Source organism: Perissodus microlepis, chromosome 11 (genome assembly GCF_051167445.1).
Source record: "Perissodus microlepis isolate ML-2025 ecotype Zambia chromosome 11, ASM5116744v1, whole genome shotgun sequence".
Classification (NCBI taxonomy): domain Eukaryota; kingdom Metazoa; phylum Chordata; class Actinopteri; order Cichliformes; family Cichlidae; genus Perissodus; species Perissodus microlepis.
The window spans coordinates 35,273,032-35,297,898 of record NC_140471.1 but is presented as its reverse complement, the minus strand read 5'-3'; the positions used below and the strand labels follow the sequence as shown (position 1 = coordinate 35,297,898).

Sequence of the window (24,867 nt, the reverse complement as noted above, 5' to 3'; positions counted from 1 at the left end):
AACAAATTAAGTTGCTGAATTTCATGCAGATGCTACATGATTTAATTACGTTCACCATAGAAACATGGAATTATTTAGTTCAAATTACAAGTTTGGATCTTGTGCATGTACCAACCACCCAATTTCATTTTTTTGAGTGTAATGTCCATTATGGACAGCACCTCTCACCCCTGGATGGGACCGTGGAGGTCCTGAGCCGCTCCTGCTCAGCTCCTTCATCCCAGCAGCAGTCAGGCTGAGCATTATGCACACAGGAAGTATAATTTTTACTCCCACACTTTATATGAATTTTGTCATATATAGTAACCATTTTTCTCAGTACAAACCACTCTTTTGTACACACTATTTATTTCTAATATGCCTCTTATTCACTTTTCTCCATTAAAATGAACGTTTTACACTTTAGTTCTGGGGAAAAATTACGTCTAATCACATGTCGTGAAGTCAGTATTTTAGGCATAAATCTTTTATTTTGTACCTCCCACCCCGTTAATGGCTCAGTCTAAATCCAGGCGCCACGTGACACCGCTCCGTTACTCAGACCTGACTCTCCTGCCAGCACGTGGGGGTTTCTGGAAGGGAAGAAACCATCGCGTAAAACCACTGTTGCCATAACAACGGCTCTATACCTCTCCCTCCTCCTCTTCGTTCTCCATCCCTCTGCTGCTGCAATGCATAATACCCTCCTCCTCCTCCATGCACCTCCCCCCCAGCCTTCACCCATCCCAAAGACTGATTAGCGCGGCATCCTTGCGCTGACACGTCACGTAATTTCTGGAGCTCTGTGTGTGTGTTTGTGTGTCCTCACTCAGGAATGTGAAGCTCTGCTCGTTCTTAAAGGTCGAAAAGAAGATTTTTCTCCCCTTGTGTGATCTTGAAATCTCTCCGATGTGGGAGAGAGACCACCTCTAACCTGTCAGTAGAAGGAGGCGCTTCGAGGAACTCAGGAAGGAGCGCAGGATTTCTCCTCCAGAGGAGGATTCTTTTTACAGGTAAACGGGACTACGTTTGTTTCACAGGGAGAACAGACGGCCAGGAGGGCGCTGACGGTTTGGGTTCGACAGATTCGCGCTGTGAGACCGGAGGTGAGTTTAAAGACGGCTGCACTGCTGGAACGCACAGCGGGAATCGCGCACTTTTCCCAGAGACGCGCGGGATCACCGCCCGGTGCGTGCCACCTGTGCAGCTCATGCGCAGACAGCAGCCAAACCACGCATATGTGCGCGCACAGCGGGTGATTTCATAAGAGGGAAAACACAAGACTCTTCCCCGAAAGGTTCTGCAGACAGCAATAACTCTGAGAGACGCAATACTGAGTCTTCCAAAGCCAAAGAGAGGCGCACGCTTCCCACTGCTTCCATTTGGCCCAGCCGAGCTCCGCTCCTCCGTTTTTAAACTCAGGTTGCCCACGAGGACAAAGTCAGCTCGGTGTTTCTTGTGGATTCATGAATGCAACATTTTGACAGGCTCTCGAACTGCGCAGTCATCGCCAGCTCTCACAAACTTCTTCCATTTCCAGCACTGTTTCCATCATCCCCCACCAGCTGAGCTTCAAACACCGGGTTTCCATTGGCTCTTACATTGTGTGGTGCATGCAGTGTCAATAAGGAGACCTGAGGGTGTGCCACGGAATATAAATAGTTGAACAAAGAGGCCGAAACCTGAGATCTGGTCTGATTCTTCCCTCTGGTAACTCTAGATGCTCAAACACTGAGAGGCGCATGAACAAACTGCTGCTGATGTGAGCTTTTTCCTGTTGTTGAACAAGGAGCAGAGCAAGAGGAGGACCCACCCACACCACCCACCCCTCAGATAAACAGGAGGCGACTTTTAGTCACAGTTGGGACGTCTTTGGTGTGTTTATGCTCTGAGGGTTTCCAGATCTGTCTTGTCTGTGTATGTGTGTGTGTCTGTGTGTGCACTGTTGAGAGACGCCACCACCCCTCTGTCAGGATGTCCGCGGTGAAGGAGCTGCTGCTGCTGCTGCCTCTGGTCCTCCTGGCACTTGAAGGTGAGTGGTGACCTCGCCTCGATGGTTTCTGTTGAGGTGTTTTCTGTTCTCTGTGTGCGTCCGACTGTTTGTTGTTCCACCGTGGAGCCAAACGCCCAGCTGTTCAAAATTTGAAATGAGATGAAGCCATGTGGCGGCTTTAAAATGCCGAGCGCAAACACACTCACACATACCGACGCAGCATCTGGTGTGTATCTTAAAAGTCAGGAACAATGTGTGCCTGTGTTCACAGAGTGGAGCGTCCATTAATGACTGCTTTTCATTATTTATTAACATACCCATGACGTTTGGTTAATCGTTGTGAAATGGATGTCGTCCAGTTTTATGTCGATAAACAGACCGAAGCTACAAACAGGCTGGAGAAGCTGGAGTCAGCGAGGATAACGTAAACAATTAAATGATCGATTAACTGGCAAAGATCAGTAACAGTGATGAGCTCCTGCAGAGCTGCCTGCTCTCTGAAGTTGAAGCTTGTTTTTTTTTATTTGTATGGAAACCAGGTTTAAAACTGGACTTGATCATTTTGTTTGGTTTTAAGGTGCAAGGGTTATTATAACAGTAATTCATTTTGAAAGAGAATGTTGTCTCAGCAAACACTGAAACTGTTGGGTCTTGATTGAAAACCGGGACAAAGATCAAAGTTGTGTTCAAGACATAGCTTTTCTGTCCTTCTTGGAATTGTTTTAGGTGGTTCTTTTAAGGACTCGGAACAAAAAGCAAACCAAACATCAAAAGCTCTGGAAAAGATGAGCCAAATCAAACTAGAACTGATGTCTTGCCTTTTGCATGCAGCGCATAATGAGACAGAATTCACACAAAGATAAATGTTGCTCGCACAAACACGGCAGGCGCTCGGTACCATTAGTCTGCGTGGGTGGAGTGAATGTTGTGTCCAAATCATCTTCTAACCAGATAAGTTGTCAATCAAATCTTGTATCACATCGAACAAAGACGTGTGTTTGCTCTGTAACCAACAGTCTGACTGGTTACTGTTGAAACAACAACATCTGTCCATCTTTTGTGCAGTTTTTGCTGTTTAAACATAATGAGGGGGATAACCTCATGGCGTCTGCCATGTTTGCTAGCATCTGCACCTTCTGCCAATTTAGAGTCACCAGGTAACCTAACATGTCAGGTACGAGGTGCACAAAGAACAAAGACCTCAGGAAGGTTTAAACTCAGAACCTTGCTGTCACTCGATGAAGCATCGAGCCAGCGATGGACAAACCAGCATGTTTCTATGTTTTGCAGTTAAACAGTTAATCATTCAAACCTAAGGCTAAAATTTACATTCTACCCAATTTTAAATATGAACCTTTGTACCGTTTTTGCCCTCCAAAACAAAAACATGTTTAGCCCTATGATACACATATGTGTAGATTCTGCCCACAGAGAGAGAAATGGACTATCACCGTCCCCTGTTTTGCTGATGGAGTCCATCATTCATGCTTTTGTACATGCACTCTAAGACAGCTCAGCCTGCATGCAGGTGTGTGATTTGAGGGGTTTTTGAAGTCGAGCACTCGGGTGAAAACCATCATCCTTTGACTCGAACCAGCTCCCTCTGCTCCTTCTGGATCCTTTCAGATATCACGACTCACTTTCTTACCTTTACAGGAATCTGGTTATCGACATTTATTTATTTAAAGCACGAGAAACACCACTGATGTGCGAAAATAGCTTGAACCTCGCTATCCATCACATTTTAATTACTGCCAGTCTCATGAAACCTGCAGGCATTTGAAAATGTTTCTAAATGTAAAGCCATCAATTCATATATATAAACATAACAGTATGCAATTGAAATCAGAATTGACCATAAAAACAAAGCATGCCTAACCAAGAGTGTTCTTTGATGAATTTCTTCAGAAACCTCTACAAAGCATTGAAAGTGAGATTTACTGAGCTCTTATCTCCATCAGCCAGCTGCTCTTTAACTCACACTCAGCCTCTCAGAACAGTGCTGCACGTGGACGCATTAACACGGCTTCATCCGCCCAAAAGTGAACACATGTCAGAGCTGCAGGAAAGCGATCTGGGCAAAGTACAAAGGTTACACAACGTCTGTCAGCAGGATGGACGGGTTGGTTGTGGGCCAGTGGGTTAGTTAAAGGTTAAGAGTCAGCTTCTACATCTGGAGCTGGAAACAGGGAAGATAGAAGGCGAAGCACCACACTGGATGGAAACTGACAAAGAGGAACAGAAGAGAGTATGAGATTATGAGCAGTTTGAGAATTTTTAAACACATTTTATTTGATGTTTTTAAATCCACCCAAAAACTGACTTTAGCTCACAGAAAAAAGGTACCCTGTATCTGATGACAAAATAATGATTAAAAAATGGCTTCAGTATTTATGTAATATTTCTTTGTTTTGAAAAGAAGCCTGCTTGATATTTCACACGTATTTTGCTTTTTATTTACAGATTTTAAGATTTACATCTTTATTTATCTTTATATTTATTTAAAATTTTCAGTGTTAGTGTAGACAGTGGTTGGGTTTCACATAATCGTCTTAGAAAAAGGCCGACTGTGAGTAAAGTTGGTGCTGTAATTGTTCCAAACTGAATGGTACTGACTAGGGATGGGTATCGTTTAGGTTTTATCCGATACCGGTGCCAAACCGGTACTTTTGAAACGGTGCCGGTGCTTAAACGGTGCTCAAACCGGTGCTTAAAGAATGGAGAACACAAAATTGATCCTAAAACCTCTCATGTTCAGCTGTTTTTTTGTAAAAAGATAACAATGTTAGCCTTTTCTGCAGCTATGGGGCATATATGGCATCACTCTTGGCTGGAAGCAGTGCTTAAACAATGAAAAAAACACAAACTTTGTCCAAAAACCTCTCATGTTTAGCTGTTTTCCACTTTTTCTTTGGTCATTTTAGCCTTTTTGGCCAGGGTGAAGGGAGCATCTGCCATCAAACAAGAAGACAGCCGCATGTAGCTATGATGATGTTTGCTAGTTCACCTTACATGCATTAATTTAATAACGTGGTTAGCCTACTCAACGTAAATTACACACGAACAACATTAAGCTACTCACGCAGAGAAGAACGGCTGCTGCTGCATCATCATCTGTCATCATTTCTGCTACACTGGCAGGGCTAGGGGCCAGGACTCTCCTCTTCGGGTTCTTGGGGGATGTTGCTAACTCCGGGTCCGATAACAGGCACCACACCCGCAGTAGATGTGCTCGGTGTGAGGTCTCGCAGCAAGCTATCAAATACGGCGCATTTCTCGGCTTTAAAAAAAAAAAACGCTATGCGTCGCCAGGTGTTTCATCAGATTTGAGGTGTTACCTCCTTTGCACAGTATCACAGTATCAGCTTAAAGCACTTGTTGCAGGCTGCTGAGTTTGCATCTTTTGCTGTGAAGTACAGCCAGACTTTTGACCACTTCGCTTTGGGCATTTTTAATCTGTAGCTCTGCTCTAAAAGAACGTACGTACCTAGACCCGCCTACTATCCTCGGAAACGTAAAATGATTGGCTAGAATCTAAAGTGTATCACAGCTCAGGAAAAAAAAGCACCGAAATGTGCGCTGCTTTTCGGTCTGGTTACTACCGTTTATGTCAGAACTGGTGCCATCATGGCACCGGATACCGGTACCCATCCCTAGTACTGACCTAATACTGTTACAAGAAAAACAACATAACTGAAAGAAGAGGTGTCCCTCAAGGTGCCGTACATGGTCCTCTGAATTTTTTTTTTTTTTTTTTGATTTCTTTTTATTTGATAGGATAAAAATTGTGAGAGACTTCTTTGTTTCTTTTGTGCTGTCATATTTATATTGTTACAATGGTGCTCATATTTAAGTTTCAAATAACAAGGTCAGTGTATGAAACATACATAAACGTGCTGTGACTTGACTTTTTTTACTCCTGGGTCTGTGTGATATCATAGAGACCTGATATCCTGACATCAGACACAGATGCCCCGCCCACCTGCTGTGGGACAGCCAGTCAGGTGACAGCTGGCTTAAATGGGATGAGCCAAAGGAGCTTGTTTTACGAACATAATAAACTGAATAACGAACTTATTTTGAACTGTGAATCATGCAAAGCTGCCTGTGGAGCGCAGATCTGGGAATGAGGAGAATTGTTTCTGTTTGTCACAACCACGATCCTCTCTGTTGGTAAAAAATCGAATGTTTGTCACATCGTTCATTTCAGATAGTGGGAAAAAACAATTGATCTGATAACAAGCTGCGGTTTTTAAAAAGCCACGACAATCATTTGACAGCACTGTGTGAGATTCCCTTTCAAGCCTGACCCGAACCGTATTAAAACTCTGCGTCCAAAGTTGTAACATGGCAGAGTCCTTTAGTCTGCGAATGGCTTGAATTCCGCGATGTTTCAATAACGGCTCCATCGCCATTACATCAGTTCACTCCATCCTCTGCATCACTAAGGAAGATTACATTACAGAGGAGCTCATAGCTTTGCCAGATAAGCTAATTATGAGTACTCTAGAGCTGCAGTGCACTAAACCTTTAAAAAGCAGCTAACATGATTTATGGCTGGCACTTATACAAAAACATGAGATGAGAAACCAGTTTTCCAAGCATCTTTGTCAGGTGAGAAAATCTAAAAATAATCACCGTCTGTCCTCTTCACAAACCATTCTTTCTCTGCGTGTGCACTTTCAGGCCACGATGAAACTACAACGTTTTGCAGCCCTTTCTTAAGAGGAATTAAATGCGTGGCACTGAAAGCTCAGAGATGCTTGGATCTTTTTTTTTGGCCTCACACAAACAAGGAGCTGCTGATTGATGTGCTTCATCTGAATGCAACAGGAACAAAAACATGATGTTATGATGTTCGTCTTCTCAGGCTGCAGCTGCCGCTCGCCTCTGATCAGGAAGCAGCTTCGTTTTGATTCTGTTTCAGGCGAGATCCTTTCTAACCCATGAATCTGGAGCGAGAGACTGTGCCACGACCTAATTGCGGGCTTCGTGTGTCCCTCTCGATAGTGTCACAAACACGTGACAGGCAGACGCATGCACACCTGAGCCTCTGTTCATCCAGCTGTGTGGAGGTTTGTAATCCCGGTGAGATGCTGTTGCTGCTTTAAAGGGGAGGCTTTGATGGGCTCTGAAGGACGAGGTGACCTTCCACACAGCTTGGAGAGTAAAAACAATCACTGGGAACAGATTTGATCCAATAACGTCTCCGATAATATTGAAGGGAAAGTATTTTGGTTTAGCTTACAGGAAAAAACTGAAAACCTGTTGTAGACGTAATTACAGCTGAAGTGAAATCAAAGGATTTCTCTCACTGGAGATGTTTTACAGCAGATATTAAAGCACAAATGTAACTCCCTGGATGTACCGTGTGCAGTGTTGGGGAGTAACGGAATACATGTACCAGCGTTACGTATTTAAAATATAAAATATGAGTAACTGTATTCCGTTGCAGTTACCGTTTAAAAGGTGGTATTCAGAATACAGTTACTTTGTTGAAATAAATGGATTACATGGCGGTATTTTCCTGTTTCATATGTTCGGCTATGCCCTCTCTATTTTTGGTAATTCCAAGCCGGTGGAAACCCAAACAAAACACGCATTAAGAGGCTCTAAAGCGGCCCATGTCATCCCTACTTGCGGCCCGTGGGTGAAGAAATATTTGAAAAAATTATGCAAAAAATATTTAATATGAAGGCAACAGGCAGAGTGTTAAAGGCATCGCTCTAAAGAACGTAGGCTGATGGGCAGTGTAGTCCGTGCTGCAGGGAGAATGGACGGCCATACCCGTTATGTGTCTGTGAGCGAGGGAGGGAGAAAAAGGAAAAGTATGAGCTGTCACCGAGCAGAAACGGGAGCTGGAAGCATGTAAATATAATAATAACCACTGCAGCCAAAAAGAGTGCCTGACGAGCCCAGTTGTAAGTCAGCTATTAAGACTCGACTGTACACTGTGTTCGTGTTTTCCTCCGAAACAATAAGTTCCGTTGGAGCAGCCTTTCAAGTAAAGCTAGTTTTCGGCTATGAGCCCGACACAAACCCGACGTATTATTCAGTAGGGCTGCCACGATTAGTTGACTAATCAAAAGACGCAGGAATGAGTAGTAGAATTTAAGAGTGTAATAACGGACTGAAACAGAAGATGGCAGCACTGCATGTACAAGGATGCCAGCTGCCGTTAAACCCCGAAGAAGAAGAAGCAGTGTCCCAGAATTCATAGCGCAGCCCAGCTCAGTTTCCAACAATGGCGGCAGCTAGTTAGTTTTAATATTACTCTTATTATTCTTTCTGGGTCACAAAATAAACGTTTAACATATTTTCAGGCGAGAATGTAGCTGTGTAAACCTCAAATATCTGCTCAGTTTATCAAGACACCACATATTTTCAAAAGCGCTCTGACGTTTTCGGAGACGTCTGTTACCCACTAGCTCGATAGCTCGCCGGGGCAAGGCTCACTAGAGCCGTGAGAACACCGGACTCCCGGCAAATCGTTTTCAAACCCACCTCCGTCTTTCGCTACTCAGGTTAAACATGATATATAAGTCACTTAGATAACTTAAAAGTTTTATTGTTTGGCTTTTTTTAGTATTTTATTTGTTCCTGAGTAAATCGGTTTGGCTGAGATTAAAGTTATAGTTTTTACACAGCTGAATAAACGTCAAGCAGACAGCTGATTATCAGAAGTGTGAGATTCTCGAGAATTTACTGCGGTGTCCTGTTATATTTTAGATAGCAAGGAGTTTATTAAACTTCACCGAAACAATCTGCAAACTTCATTAAAATTTAATAAACTATCATCTTGTCTTTATTTTTAGTTAGCACAAACCTTACACACTTAAAGCTGTAAGCTAATTATAGTTATATAAGAGCAGATGCTGCTGGTGCAATAAGCTGTACGTTTTTTTACGTCCAATGGATGATGATCTGATTAGTCGACTAATCGCAAAAATAATCGGTGACTAGTCGACTATCAAAATAATCCTTTGTGGCAGCCCTATTATTCAGAGGTCCCTTTACTACGGTTCGGAGCCACGGACCTGTTTTATATACCCGCGGAATAGTTTTATATACGAGATCGATGCAAAAAGTGCAGCCTTACATAATGTCCACCTACTGTTACTCATTTATATTAAGATTTAAACATCTAGTTGGTGTTGGTATGGCGAGTAACCTTCAGTAATAGTAATAAATCATTCAGCAATAGCGCATTCATGTAGTTGTAAAAAGCATGATAATATATGAAGTAATCCAAAGTATCCAGAATACGTTACTCTCATTGAGTAACGTAACAGAATACGTTACAAAATACAATTTGGGGCATGTAATCTGTAATCTGTAGTGGAATACATTTTAAAAGTAACCTTCCCAACACTGACTGTGTGTATGGAGGCCCAATACTGCCAATAAATAAATGAAATATTGTCAAATGTGCCAATAATATAATTCATATTACTAACAGTGCTACAACTGAACATCAATAAATACAACATTTATATTTATTTTGTGTCTATTTTTTGTATTATTTTATTTTTGCATTATTTTTAGTTTAACGTTTTCCACTGTGTTCTTTTCAGTGTTTATTTATTTGTTTCTTTTTAACCCTGACCTCTTATTTTCACATTAACAAAATCCAGTTGGTCGAGTTGAATGAATGAACTCCAGTACAGTTGTTATGAAAGGGAAATTATCTGTAATATTCCCAGTAAAGACCTGTGGCTATAAACATGTCAACATTAACATTTTAACATGGGAGTCTGTGACTGACTCGCCATTAGGAGTCAGCCTCTAGTGAACATAAAAAATAATCTTTTTAAAAATAAACTGTTAAATAAATCTTATATTAAAATTGTTTATTTGTCAAATATCCAAACTGGAAACCCATGAAAGACATTGGAAATGTCATTTATGAAAGAAAAATGTAAATGCTTATTACAGTTTTGTAATTTTTTTAATTAGTCTTTTTTCAGTTTAGTTTCAGCTGGTTTCCATGGTGATCTTGATTGTTTCTGTTTAGTTTTTATTGTTTAAAATTGTTCCGTTTTTTTTCTGAGGTTTTATTTAAAGTGATATATTACAGGAGTAAATTTAAGACATAAGACATCCCAGCCAAGTAAAACAAGTTTCATATGTAGTTTTAGTTTCTAGCTCAGTTAGCTGTGATAAAAATTCTGCACTGGTATTGATAGTTTTGGGGTCTTGTTTTGGTTTTTGAGCGGTTTCCTTTAGATTTTGGAAATGGGGGAAAAGTGATGTGCAGCCAAACTCTGAGACCTCCGGGTCACCCCAAGTCCAGGACAGACTCTGCTCTTGCAGAGGAAAACACATGAAGTAAAGCCCTGCGTCTGTGCCATCAAGTGGCGTCTTTGTGGAGTAAAACGAAAGCGATGCTCTCGGAGCTGTGTGTCTTTTTGTTTCCCTTGTTCCAGTAGAAAGTCCCTCACCGGCTCTGTGTCGGGGGAAATGTCACGGATGCTTGGCATTAAACCCGGGTCATATATGCCCACGGTGTCTGTGGGTGTTGGTAACCCTGCCATGGAAACAGATGTCGTCCTCACTCATCTCTTTTCCTGTCGCTTATCCAATTCTCTTTTCTTCCTCTTGTGCCCAGTTCAGCAAATAATCTTGATCCTTTCTGTATTTTCTTTAGCCTCCTGTGACATGCTAAGCTAGCTCACCTCACTGGGTGGATGGTCTTTTTTGCAGTTAAGTCAGGTTGTTTTTGCTTTGTAGTCCTCAGGAGGCAAACGGCAACTGAAATGAGAGATTAACCAGCCTGTTGGGGGGAAAAAAGAAATCTCCTAATCGTCATTTTCTGGAATATCCGTTGCATAATCCTGAACCTCCGTCTGCAGATTACGCAATGGATTTGCACTTTTGATGCTCTGTGTTTGTGCACTGCTGCGGCTGCTGCTCTGAGGAATCGTTGCTCAGGGACTCTGCTGACTGTCTAGTCTGCACTTTGGATGTGAGCTCCTCTTTGTGTCTGCTTGCATGTTCGTCTCGCTGCCTTTTCGCTGCCTCAGCTTTGGACAGTCAGCAACATCCTTGCTCACCTTGCACAGTGTGGCCTCTGACTGCATCACCAGCCTCCCTCCCTCAGGATCAGAGCCTCATGCTGTCTGTGTGTGTGTGCAGCTGGATTTACATCTGCACTGTAAACCTGAATGCATAAAGTAATTACACAGAATATGTTGTGTAAACTTAATATTAAACAAGGGGGGAAAGTATTTTGAGTTCCTGTGACATTTTCTCCTGTTATGAGGAGTTTCTGATTAACATGCATTGATGGAATAATTTCATGGCACTCATTTCTGTTTCAACATGAACGTGTGTGTCTGATGTCATCAGGTCAGTGGGTGTGGTGAGGTTTGCAGCAGCAAAGATTACAAATGTTGGTTAAAATATTCTGCATCACATGTTTGTTTAATTAGATTTATGAACGTTAAGATGTTCATATTGTGCTAATCTGTGACAACATGAGTGCAGTGGGTTGACCTGCAAACATTAAACTACCTTCAAGTTCTGCAGTTCAATTCAGTTTTATTTATATAGCACCAAATCACAACAACAGTTGCCCCAAGGGGCCCAACAATTATATGAGCCCCTATGAGCAGCACTTTGGCAACGGTGGGAATGAAAAACTGCCTTTTAAAAGGAAGAAACCTCCAGCAGAACCAGGCTCAGGGAGGGGCGGGGCCATCTGCCATGACAGGTTGGGGTGAGAGAAGGAAGACAGAGATTAATAATGAGTAATGATTCAGTGCAGAAAGGTGTATAAACACATAGTGAGGGAAGAAGAAACACCCAGTGGGAACCCCCAGCAGCCTACACCTGTTGTAGCATAACAAGAGAAAAGCAACAAAGGTCCTGCAAATACTGCAAAAACGATAAAACTCAATCATCAAAAGTTTAATAGCAGTTTTAATTAATTTATATGTGAACTGAGCCTCGTCAGCTTGACTCTGAGTTGAATTTTCTCGGGTTTACAGTGTGGCTCGCGCAGCCAGAGCGCTCTCTTCTATCTTCCTCCTGATCTCTGCTGTGGTTAGTTCCTGTTTTAATGTGTCTCTGCTGTCTGTATTCCAGGTCTCATGTCAAACCCTTCTATGTGTCTCTGCACGTCCTCTTCCTGGTGTCTCTTTACTGCCTTCCTGTTTCCTTTCTTTGCTTTTCATGGTAGAATCTGTATCAGGTAAAGTCAGCAGTACACAGACCTGAGTCAAAATGTTGTTACACATTAATGCTCAGCTGGAAACTTGGTGGAACCTCTTTGTAGTAAGAAATCGCTATTGTTTGATTTGCAGATGCTCCCCCTGTGGGATTTCACAGGGGCATTAACTGATGACTGACTCTCATCGACCTCTATTGGTGGCGAGGATTAGCCGCGGCGCTGACAGCTGGTGCAGCTTACAGCAGCGTGCAATTAACGCAAACAATCAGATCGCATTTGTAACAGAGACGAGAGCCAATTACAGCAGATATGAATCTGAAAGGGGAAAAAATCAAATAAAGCAACAGCCTTGTGTTTTCTTCTGTCCTCTGAGCGGTGTGTGCAGACGGTGTTTGCCTCAGGCCTGTTTGGTGTTCAGCAGGCTCGCCTCCCAGAAAACCCCCAAACCCCGAGCTTACCCGAGCTCCCGCGCTTTAGAGCAAAGTCATGATTTTCAACTGTTTCAGATGTTTAGAATAACATATGAGAAGAAGGTGCCGAGACTCGAGCAAGTGACAGCGAATGGTGGTAAACGAGTTCACCCAAACCACACACCCATGGGGAAAAAACTGTATATTTAAAGTGTTATAAACTGTTTATTAAAAATAGACACGGGCACCATTGTGGAAGTACGCAAGGACGACACGAGAGCTCGCCACGTTTTACTCCAACTTTAATCTCGGCTTCAACCAACCGAACTCACAAGGCGGCAAACACCTCCTACAACCCAAAAACATTACCCCTTCCCTTCTCGCTGGGTGTGAGTGGAGCCTCCTAGTGGTCTGCCACACTATAATTTTGGGGGGGATGCCAAAAGCGTGCATACTTGTTTGGATAAGAGGGTGGAGCTCTGAATTATGAGCATTCATAAATTATGAGTTTACAACACATAAAATCAGCTCACAGCTACCAGGCGTTGAACTAAAATCCAGTTCAACAAATCTTCTGACATCGTGACGAGTGAACCAGGCGTCAGGACTGACAGCTGCTGCTCTCTCTGAGCTCGCGCATCAGGACGCGCTTTCTGCCCAAAATGAAATACAGCTTGTTTGAATGTGGCTTTCCCCCCCTCGTGTAATCACTCATCCCTGCTCTCCAAGTCCTCTGCAATCATTGCCCTCTGGCTCGGGTTCGGGTGTTCTCGGGTCCATCTGGGGGGTTTTGTGGCCTGCTTCAGTCTCTTCTTGTAATGCGACAGCTGTCGGCTCAGTAGTGTTTGGGTTTATATTTGTGAAGCCTTAAATTGTGTTTTTAACTCTCTCTTCTCCTCCTTCCTCCCCTTTTTTCCTCTCTGCAGTGCATCATACAGCATTTACCCCTCTCCTCTCCTGCTTCCCCGTCTCCCGTGCTTTTCCTGTAGAAATGGCTGTTAACGACTGATACCTGTGCTAACCTTCTCTTTCTTCCCTCTTTCATGTCTCCCCTTCCACGTCCCTCCGTGTGGTGGCTTTTCGATTGCGTGTTTCTTTTAAACGTCCCAGGAAGTAAAGAAACAGAGCGGCGTTTTTGCGTGCGGCTGCTGTTTAATGATTGTTCTGATCAGCGTTGTGTGCTGTGTGTTTCTGTCCTCTCCCTCATTCCCCTCCCCACCATCTTACGATTCAAATCAAACGCTTCCCAGAGGTGAGAGTTGAGAATAGCACAAGATCATTGGTTGAGAGCGATGCTGAGGCCGCAGTGGAAACTGCAAGGTGCAGTGTGAGACAGAAACATTTGGAGTTGCAGGTGTGTAACTCCTGGCCGATGAGAAGTATGTGTCATGATGATGATGGCATATATAGACTCACGCTTCTATATATGAATTTAGCTCAGTTAGCAGTGGCCAGAATGCAAGACAATGGTATCGCTCACTGCAACCTCTTTATTTCCCCCCAGGTTCAGTTAAAAACACCAGAAGTGAAAATGACGCCAAACAGAGAACCCAAACTTACCAAATCGAATCCATCTATGAGCTGAAACAATGAGGGGAAATAAAAAATTGCAAGAAAAAAGATATGCCCGATACAAAAAACTTGCATGTAATGAGCATTGGGACCAAGCACGTAAAAGTAAAGTAGCTAGCATTGTTTTCTCGAGTACAGTTTAGACAGTTTGCCTGCAAGTACTGAGAGAAAACACCAAATTCAGCCTTTCCCTCGAGTCACGGGCACATGACAGAGAGGAAGACGGCCACTCACGGCACTTACCTCTGACCCCGTGACCCGCAAACAGGCCGAGAGACAGAGACTAACTGCGTCTCCCTCACCCTGCAGCTCCGCTGTGCCACGGGGCCTGCGTGGAAGTGGACTCGGACACAGAGGCTGTTATCAACGAGGGCTTCAAGCTGGGCTGCATCTACTGTAAGATGAGAGGCGAGGTGGATGCCACGGCCGCCGTCAAATGGTCCTTCAAAGGCTCAGGCGACAGCGACTTCTCAGACGTAAGATTTTAGCACAGACTATACAAGGAAGCTGATGTCATTCACGGTTTCTGAAGCCTCAGTGTTTGGTTGGTGTTTGGTTAACAAGCTGCATCCATAAACTGTGGAGGTGAAATGTGTGGCATGTACATACTGCCTGTTCGGTGCTTTCACTTCTTGGATGGTGTGTTAGCACATTTAGGCCCGCAGCAGTCATATTATTTATCAGATGGTTGGATGAGCTGTAGATGCTCTTCAAGCAGGGACCAAATCCTGTCAGTTATGCTTGCATATTCCTAAAATAGCAGTGGTGAAATTTATTTAGCCAGAAATATAGTAAAATGTTCTGAAGCTAGATGTTGGATGTCTCAACACACATTCAATTCAATTCAATTCAATTTTATTTATATAGCGCCAAATCACAACAAAAGTCGCCTCAAGGCGCTTCATAGATACAGAGAAAAACCCAACAATCATATGACCCCCTATGAGCAAGCACTTTGGCGACAGTGGGAAGGAAAAACTCCCTTTTAACAGGAAGAAACCTCCAGCAGAACCAGGCTCAGGGAGGGGCGGGGCCATCTGCTGCGACCGGTTGGGGTGAGAGAAGGAAGACAGGATAAAAGACATGCTGTGGAAGAGAGACAGAGATTAATAACAGATATGATTCAATGCAGAGAGGTCTATTAACACATAGTGAGTGAGAAAGGTGACTGGAAAGGAAAAACTCAATGCATCATGGGAATCCCCCGGCAGCCTACGTCTATTGCAGCATAACTAAGGGAGGATTCAGGGTCACCTGGTCCAGCCCTAACTATATGCTTTAGCAAAAAGGAAAGTTTTAAGCCTAATCTTAAAAGTAGAGATAGTTTCTGTCTCCCGAATCCAAACTGGAAGCTGGTTCCACAGAAGAGGGGCCTGAAAACTGAAGGCTCTGCCTCCCATTCTACTTTTAAATACTCTAGGAACAACAAGTAGGCCTGCAGAGCGAGAGCGAAGTGCTCTAATAGGGTGATATGGTACTACAAGGTCATTAAGATAAGATGGGGCCTGATTATTTAAGACCTTGTATGTGAGGAGCAGGATTTTGAATTCAATTCTGGATTTAACAGGAAGCCAATGAAGGGAAGCCAAAACAGGAGAAATATGCTCTCTCCTTCTAGTCCCTGTCAGGACTCTTGCTGCAGCATTTTGGATTAGCTGAAGGCTTTTCAGTGAGTTTTTTGGACATCCTGATAATAATGAATTACAGTCGTCCAGCCTGGAAGTAATAAATGCATGAACTAGTTTTTCAGCGTCACTCTGAGACAGGATATTTCTAACTTTAGAGATGTTGCGCAAATGGAAGAAAGCAGTCTTACATATTTGTTTAATATGTGCGTTGAAGGACATGTCCTGGTCAAAAATGACTCCAAGGTTCCTCACAGCGTTACTGGAGGCCAAGGTAATGCCATCCAGAGTAAGAATCTGGTTAGATACCATATTTCTAAGATTTTCAGGGCCGAGTACAATAACCTCAGTTTTATCTGAATTAAGAAGCAGAAAGTTAGCGGCCATCCAGGTCTTTATGTCTTTAAGACATTCCTGCAGTTTAACTCATTGGTGTGTGTTATCTGGCTTCATGGACAGATAGAGCTGGGTGTCATCTGCATAGCAGTGAAAATGTATGCTATGTCTTCTAATGATGCTGCCTAAGGGAAGCATGTATAATGTAAACAGAATTGGTCCTAGCACTGAACCCTGTGGAACTCCATAATTAACCTCAGTGTGTGAAGAGGACTCTCCATTTACATGCACAAACTGGAGTCTATTAGATAGATATGATACAAACCACTGCAGTGCAGTACCTGTAATACCTACAGCATGTTCTAATCGCTCTAATAGGATATTATGGTCGACAGTATCGAACGCTGCACTGAGGTCTAGCAGGACAAGCACAGAGATGAGTCCACTGTCAGAGGCCATAAGAAGATCATTTGTAACCTTCACTAAAGCTGTTTCTGTGCTGTGATGAGCTCTGAAACCTGACTGAAACTCTTCAAATAAACCATTCCTCTGCAGATGATCTGTTAGCTGTTTGACAACTACTCTTTCAAGGATTTTTGATATGAAAGGAAGGTTGGAGATTGGCCTATAATTAGCTAAGACTGCTGGGTCTAGAGATGCTTTTTGAGTAAAGGTTTAACTACAGCCAGCTTGAAGGCCTGTGGTACATAGCCGATTATTAGAGATAGGTTGATCATATTTAAGATCGAAGAATTAATCAATGGCAGGACTTCTTTGAGCAGTTTTGTAGGAATGGGGTCTAAAAGACACGTTGATGGTTTGGAGGAAGTAATTATTGAAGTTAACTCAGAAAGATCAATTGGAGAAAAAGAGTCTAACTTAACATCAATGGTACTAAGAGTAGCTGTAGATAATATTACATCTGTGGGATGATTACTGGTAATTTTTTCTCTAATGATAAAAATTTTATTTGTGAAGAAGTTCATGAAGTCATTACTAGTTAACGTTAAAGGGATGGTTGGCTCAACAGAGCTCTGACTGTTTGTCAGCCTTGGTACAGTGCTGAAGAGAAACCTGGGGTTGTTCTTATTTTCTTCAATCAGTGATGAATAGTAAGATGTTCTGGCTTTGCGGAGGGCTTTCTTATAAAGCAGCAAACTATTTCTCCAGGCTAAATGATGATCCTCTAAATTTGTGACACACCATTTCCTCTCCAGATTACGAGTCATCTGCTTTAGGGTACGTGTTTGAGAATTATACCACGGAGTCAGGTACTTCTGATTAGAGACCTTAGTTTTCACTGGAGCTACAGTATCCAGAGTCGTACGTAGTGAGGAGGTGAAATTATTAACAAGATAATCGACCTCTGTTGGGGTAGCGTTCAGATAGCTGCTCTGCTCTATGTTGGTACAGGGCATTGAAGATGATAACAGTGGGTGGATTATATTCTTAAACTTAGTTACAGCGCTTTCAGAAAGACATCTACTTTGATAAAATCTACTCTCCACCGCTGTGTAATCAATTATTGTAAATGTAAATGTTATCAGGAAATGATCAGACAGGAGAGGGTTTTCAGGAAACACTGTTAAATGTTCAGTTTCTATGCCATATGTTAAAACAAGATCTAGAGTGTGATTAAAGTGGTGGGTGGGTTCTTTTACAGTTTGAGAGAAGCCAATTGAGTCTAATAACAGACTAAATGCCATGTTGAGGCTGTCATTTTTAGCATCTACATGGATGTTAAAATCACCCACAATAATTATTTTATCTGAGCTCAGAACTAAATCAGATAAAAAGTCTGAGAAATCAGACAGAAACTCTGTGTAAGGCCCAGGTGGACGATAGATGATAACAAGTAAGACTGGTTTCTGAGTTTCACAGCTGGGGTGGACAATGTTAAGCATCAGGCTTTCAAATGAATTAAAAGTCTGTCTTGGTCTTTCATTAATTAATAGGCTGGTGTGAAAAATTGCTGCCACACCGCCCCCTCGGCCTGTGCTTCGAGGTTTCTGGTAGTTAGAATGACTCGGGGGTGTTGATTCATTTAAACTAACATAATCATCCTGCTGCAACCAGGTTTCTGTAAGGCAGAGTAAATCAATTTGTTGATCAATTATTAAGTCATGTACTAACAGAGACTTGGAGGAGAGAGACCTAATATTTAATAATCCACATTTCACTGTTTTACTCTTTGGTTCAGATGTGGATACTGTACTGTTCTTTCTTTGTGATTGTTTATGTTTAAGTTGTTTGTTGCTGGTTTTTAGTTTGGTTTTTGTCTTTTTGGAAGCTGACACAGTCTCTATGGAGATGGGTTTTTGGGGGGGTAGCAGGAGGAGAGAAGCTGCAGAGAGGCGTGTAAGACTGCAACTCTGCTTCCTGGTCCCAACTCTGGATAGTCATATTTTGGGGGGTTTAATAAATTTGTCCATATTTCTAGAAATGAGAGCTGCTCCATCCAAAGTGGGATGGATGCCGTCTCTCCTAACAAGACCAGGTTTCCTCCAGAAGGTTTGCCAATCATCACAGCAGCCTCTTCTCTTCTGGGAAAAGGATGCCAATGCATTTATCATGAGGCAGAGCAGAGAGATGCATTTTCCATGACAGGTTTTCAGCACCGACTGAAAAATATCTTCTACTTACTTAAGGAGACACAACCAGGCACAGCAAAAGGCCATTACGCCTCATGCATACAGCAGGAAAGATCCCATTAGCCTTGAGCTGCCTTTTGGTTTCAGCATCCATTAATTCACCAGCAAGTGCAGATATGAGATGTAGGCTGCAGCTCAGTCAATATCGGGAAGAGATGTGGAGACCAGATGTCTGTTTCTTTAAACATGCATGAGTCATTGATCGATGGCTCTGAGCAGCATTCACAGAGAGTTGGGGGATGGCTGCGTTCACAGCATTGGAAGATGGTGTGAATGCAGGAAGATGATTTATTCATCAAACAGCCTCTGCCTAAGAGCTACCTCGTCAGGCCAGGACTCTGCAGTCTATTTACACCTACAGGCCAGTGGACACTCTTTCAATGATGAGGATGTAACATCCTGGCTAGGGAGGAACGCTGGTTTGAGGGCGGAGCCAAGGAGGCCATTTACGTGAAAAGGGAAAGACCATCTCTGAATCGAGGAGGGGCCTAAGGGTACATCTGTCACCATCTTACAATGCTGTGATTGCAGCCATTCCCCAGCTCTCTGTGAATGGGACTCATGGTTATTGATCAGTGGTCATGACTATTTGCATATTAAAGGAACTAACCTCCCAGCCCGTTGTTCATTCAGTGGTGCTAGTTTCAGTCATTGTGCAAATGTACTTTTTATAAGATTGGAAACCTGCAGTCAGACTGAAGAAGTCACCTGGATGAAACGTTTCTCCCACTTATGACGTCCAGATGAACAGAATCCACTTTCTGGGACTTCCTTACCTGGATGATTGAACATGCATCAAGACATATGAAAGATTGGACCGAGATCATCTGCAGAGGTTTATTTGAAGAGTTTCAGTCAGGTTTCAGAGCTCATCACAGCACAGAAACATCTTTAGTGAAGGTTACAAATGATCTTCTTATGGCCTCTGACAGTGGACTCGTCTCTGTGCTTGTCCTGCTAGACCTCAGTGAGCGTTCGAGCGTTATGGAGTTCCACAGGGTTCAGTGCTAGGACCAATTCTTTACATTATACATGCTTCCCTTAGGCAGCATCATTAGAAGACATAGCATACATTTACACTGCTATGCTGATGACACCCAGGTTGCACCTGTGTAGTTTATGGATGCAGTTTTCTAATCAGGCTTGTGTTGGGCGATGGCCAGAGCAGCACTCTACACTCTCCTTTCAAATATAGCTCCAAAAACCAACACCTTTAAAATGCAGAGAGTCTTCTGTGTAATGAAATGATTAGAGTGATTTCATGTGAAGCCTGTAAATAAATATGATTTCACAACAAAGAATGTCAATCCAATCCAAGAACAGGTAGAGAAACGCATAAGAAGTGTAAAATGATGTCTTTCCCTCCCTCCGCCTCCTCTTCCAGCTGTACATTTATGATAATGCAGGCGGCGAGATCATTGACCCACGTTTCTACAAGCGTCTGGACTGGAACGGCACCAAGCATACCAGGGACCTGCAGGATGGCTCCATCTACATCCTCAACGTGACCTACAATGACACTGGAACCTACAAATGCAAATTTAGCCGGACCCTCAAATACAGCAACTATGCCTACCAAAAGACCAAAGAGAAGAACATCACCATTAATGTGGTTGCACGGAGTAAGCACTGAACTCAAAACTGACTCATACTTCCTGTTCTGGTTTACTAATTTTTACATGAGTTCTGAGATGGGCCTCATTTCTCACACTAACTGGAGTTACTGAACTGGACATGCTGGCTGTGTTAAATGCCATTATCTGGCAGATACGATCACTTGGCGTGTAGTAAACCCGATACAGCACACAGACAGATGTCTGCGTGCTGTATCGGGTGTCAGTACAACAGTCTGTTGGTGTATCTTTTTAAGCAAGCTAGTATGTAACAGATTATTCATCACTTTCCTCCTCTGGGAGAGAGCAGCACACCCTTCCAAAACAGCAGCCCTGGATGTTGAAAAATGGCGAGCAACACCCTGTCTCAGTGATGTCACCACTCAGTTCACCGCCAAAGGACACCTTGTGTGTAAATGAGCCACGTCAGCGGCTTTGAACGTGACGCTGGTTTAAAATACGTTGCAGCATCACATCACAAAGCACCGAAAAACAAATCACAACAACAGTTTCCTTAAAGTGATTCATATTGTAGGTAAAGACCTGCAACCATACAGAGAAAACGGTTATTGTTTGTGCTGCCAAACAATCAATTGGATTCTATTTTTTACTGATTTATTTATCACTCAAAATGTATCATGTAATCTAATTTTAAAAAAATGATATTGATGATGTAGAAGATGATGATGCACTTGGCTTTACAGGTTAAGCGCATCCTTTATAAATTCCCTTCCTAACAAAGATGAGAGACATGAGCTCTCCAGGGTCCTGATTCGGCCTGGGGGTCTCCTCTCAGTAATGAGGTCAGTCTATGCTTAAGTAAAAGAAAGATTACGAGTTAAACACTCATTTTCAGACACTTTTTTTCTTCTCTTGGATCTTTATGATGTCATAGAGGGTCAGGTGGAGTTAAAACAGCTTGTTTCAGAGGGAGGATGAACTAAGATCGAATCAAGACAATTGAAGATTTTTAAACTATGTGAAGTTCAGGAAATGATGATTTTAAATCCAGGAGTCGTATCTTTGTAAAACTCGTATTGCATAAACATCCAAATTAACCCTGTGCGTGTCTCTAGTTACCCGGGGAATGGCGTCCATCTTGTCTGAGGTGATGATGTACGTCTCCATCATCGGGCTGCAGTTCTGGCTCTTGGTTGAGATGATTTACTGCTACAGGAAGATCTCGGCAGCAGGAGAGGAGGCTCTGAGAGAGAGCGCGTGAGTACCGCCTAAAGCACACGAGCAGTAGCAGGACTTTGTTTCCAGATCCCGCCGGGCCGTCCAAATGTCCCAACTTCCCACCTTCCGACCTCGTTTTTCCATCCTACTGTTTCAATCTGCTGTTTTCAACATGACATTTTCCTTTTCCTCTCACTGAGCTGACATCTTCTGATTCTTGTTTCTCTCCTTTTTCCTTCTCGCTTTCTTCCAGGGAGGAGTATTTAGCTATAGCATCGGAAAGTAAAGATAATTGTGCAGGTGCACAAGTGGCAGAATAGCACGGGTAGGTCTCGATCACCGTGAAATTCCATATTTAGTTTCTTTTGTTTGCTTTTTCATTTTAAGAAGATGCAAAAAGGGCGGGTTAGGAGGTCATGCAGTAGTCAGATTACATCCAAGAATCACGCAGACACATAAGAACACATGTGTAAGTAGTTTTCATGTCAACATACAAGTCATGCATTTGCAACAAAGCTCACTGTGGGTCAGGTCTTGCTTTACTTTTCTCATCATTTTACTGAATTCTGATTTTACTTTTACATAAATTAATAATGAAACTGAAAAATTCCAGTAATTATGTGTTTTGAATCAGTCTGGTGACCCTAGGCTTCATCTTACAAGCGCCTCTCGTTAGATAGCTGCACTCAGGCGGGAGATCTTCAAAATAACATTATAACATCTCGAGGAACATTTAGAGAGCATTACATGACATTAATACTTTCAGATTTTATGCTGTAAGAACACCTGAGCCTGTGCTCACAGCACAGCTCTGTCCAGAAAACCAGCACTGGCAGGTCCACCACTGCTGTGGGCCTGCGGTGTCCTCAGAGATGGAAGCAGGTTCACACTGAGCATGTGCAACAGACACGAAAGAGTCTGCAGACGCCATGGTGACTCTTCTGCTGTCAACACCTGTCACGACTGGGTGGGTCAGCGATGGTCAGGGAGGACCGCGCAGACCTCCACCTGTTAGCCGACAGCACCCTGACCATCAGCTGGTGAAGTGGGCGGTGCGTTACTCCTGCGGGACAGTCTTCACTGGCCAGCTTCATGTGGTCATGCAAGCAGTTGTAGATTATTGATGATTGGCGTTGTCACCGGCCAACCCTCAGATTTCCCAGACCTGAATCCAGCAGAGGAGCTGTGGAGTTTACATATCAGACCCACAGACCTCATCAGGAGCAGTCAGGAGTGCTGCAGCCACATCACATTGATGAATTATGTGGGCTTTTTATGGCCCCTGGACCTCATGTTTGAATCCCGTGCTTTAAATTTAGTTTATCAGATGTAAACTGAGCTCACTGCCTCACATCGCTCGCTGTCAGTGACTTACAGTTTTCTTTGTTTTTTTTAAATCTTCAGTTCGGGGAAACGTTCAAGGCAGCTTCTTTGAGGAGTTGCTCGTCCTCTTGTGTGCCCTCTCCTCCTCTCACCATCCTCTCCACAAGCTGGAAACATGGCACCACAGCGAGGAGAAAGATCTTCATGGAAAGTTTTTTTTTTCTAAAGTGACTTTCTGCAGCAGGATGAAGGACGGACTTTCAGAGGGAACGCACGGATGCATCAGGTCTTTGTTAAGCTGGACAGAGGGAGGGAGTCGTGCTGTGTATAGGTGTATATGTCTGCACAGAACACATGTAGGGTCTATTATACGCTATGTATTCACTAACTGCATGATTACAAGCTTATCAAGAAATACTTCATCACTCTCCATGTGTTGGTGCCGGTGAGCGTTAAAATCACTGGTTTCCTCTGCAGGTTCACTAAACTGTGGAGCCACATAAAAACTGTTTTTATCATCCTTATCTATATAACCATGATAATCAGTTTATACCACAAAATAATGTAAAATACAAATATAAGTGCTGGTCTATCTTACGTGCAGCACGTGGAGTTAATAGAGATGATTTTGTGACGGTTCTGAAAGTTTCCAAGCACATGAAACACGACAGCTTCACCTTTACAGGCAGCAGGAAGGTGCAAATGTTACCTTACAAAAGATGCACTCACAGGCTACAGTGGACATATTCTGCTTTTCCTTTTTCTCAGTCATATATACACATTCCTACGATGGCGTTCAAACCCTGAACTTTCAGCCCCAGATGAAGCTGTCATCCTCCTCCTCAGAGGCCAAATCCTGTTTTTGTGTCAGGCTGTAAAAATGTTTATTTCTGCTGTAAAGTTTACTGTAGAGTCTACGGGGACCGAGGCACGCGCTGGTGGACGTTAGAGGAACTGCAGCCCTGTGCTGTGGTGGTGCTAGTTACTGCTGCAGACTTTCTGTTTTGGTGGAAGGTTTTGGGATTGGGTTCTAGCACCAGCACTGCACTGGTGAACAAAAGGCATGCAAAGCTATTCCATTTCAGACCAGCAATATAAACGGAGCAGGAATGAGCAGAATAGGTCTACAGCAGCTAGTTTTTAAGGTTTAATATTAGATCCTGTTTTATCTCATGTACGGCACAGGCCAGGTTAAAAACGCCTGGCAGGCCTTTTCAGCAGATCACCGCCTGTTTAAACTGGCTGTTTGACACAAGGAGGCTCGCTGCTCATTTAAACTTGCCCTTCAAAGCTGTTTACAAGCCTCAGTGCTGAAAAACAAAACAAAAACAGTGACTTCCTGTCACAGATCAGAAGCTGATGCCCCTGAGAAAGTGTAACCCTCAGCAGCTTAAAGTTTCCCACTGATGTTTAACTTCACACCAATGTCTTAGTGTCTTTGTAGAAAACTTAAGGGCTCAACAAACTATTATAAAACTGCCGTGGGCAAATGCACCACAAACCGTGCCCAGTGTGCCTCCCGGAGAGAAGCCAGTGGAAACACAAAAGGGAAAAATGTGAAACATGTTTTTCTTAAAAGCTTTGGCTTTTAAGAAAAACATGTTTCCAGAAAGCCACTAGATGGCAGCTGAACACTGCCAGTCTGCATGTTTACTGCTCGTCTATTGTACAAAAGTACGTTTCATACTTTGAGAGTTTAAGAACGAGACACACGTACCTGCATGCTGCGTGTTGGAATAATGCAAAGGCGGAAATGTGATGTTTTCTTTTCAGAACAAACACCAAAAGTTTGAGATGCTAAAAAAGAACAAATAAGCGTCCGTGCCCTCCTTTGTAAGCGATGTACTTTGTGCTTTGAATACATTTTCCTGCACAAATGAAGGAACCGGCGAAACGAGAAGAAACCCTCCCCGCTGCACTGCTCGTGCTTCAGCAAATCAGAATCTGCAGTTTTAGGTGTGGAAATGTTGCTTACTGGAAACAAACTGAAATAAATCAAACTTCTGACACAATAA

At 43.0% G+C, this 24,867-nt stretch overlaps 1 protein-coding gene across 1 annotated transcript; it reads left to right on the top strand.

The window, feature by feature from the left end:
• The first annotated feature begins 690 nt into the window (after positions 1 to 690).
• Positions 691 to 24,867, top strand: scn1ba (sodium channel, voltage-gated, type I, beta a). Its single transcript, XM_084944482.1, has 6 exons — positions 691 to 2,011; positions 14,435 to 14,601; positions 20,122 to 20,359; positions 21,427 to 21,568; positions 21,783 to 21,854; positions 22,934 to 24,867. Exons 1-5 carry the CDS (start codon positions 1,954 to 1,956, stop codon positions 21,847 to 21,849), a joined length of 672 nt encoding a protein of 223 aa, XP_084800608.1. The 5' UTR covers positions 691 to 1,953; the 3' UTR covers positions 21,850 to 21,854; positions 22,934 to 24,867.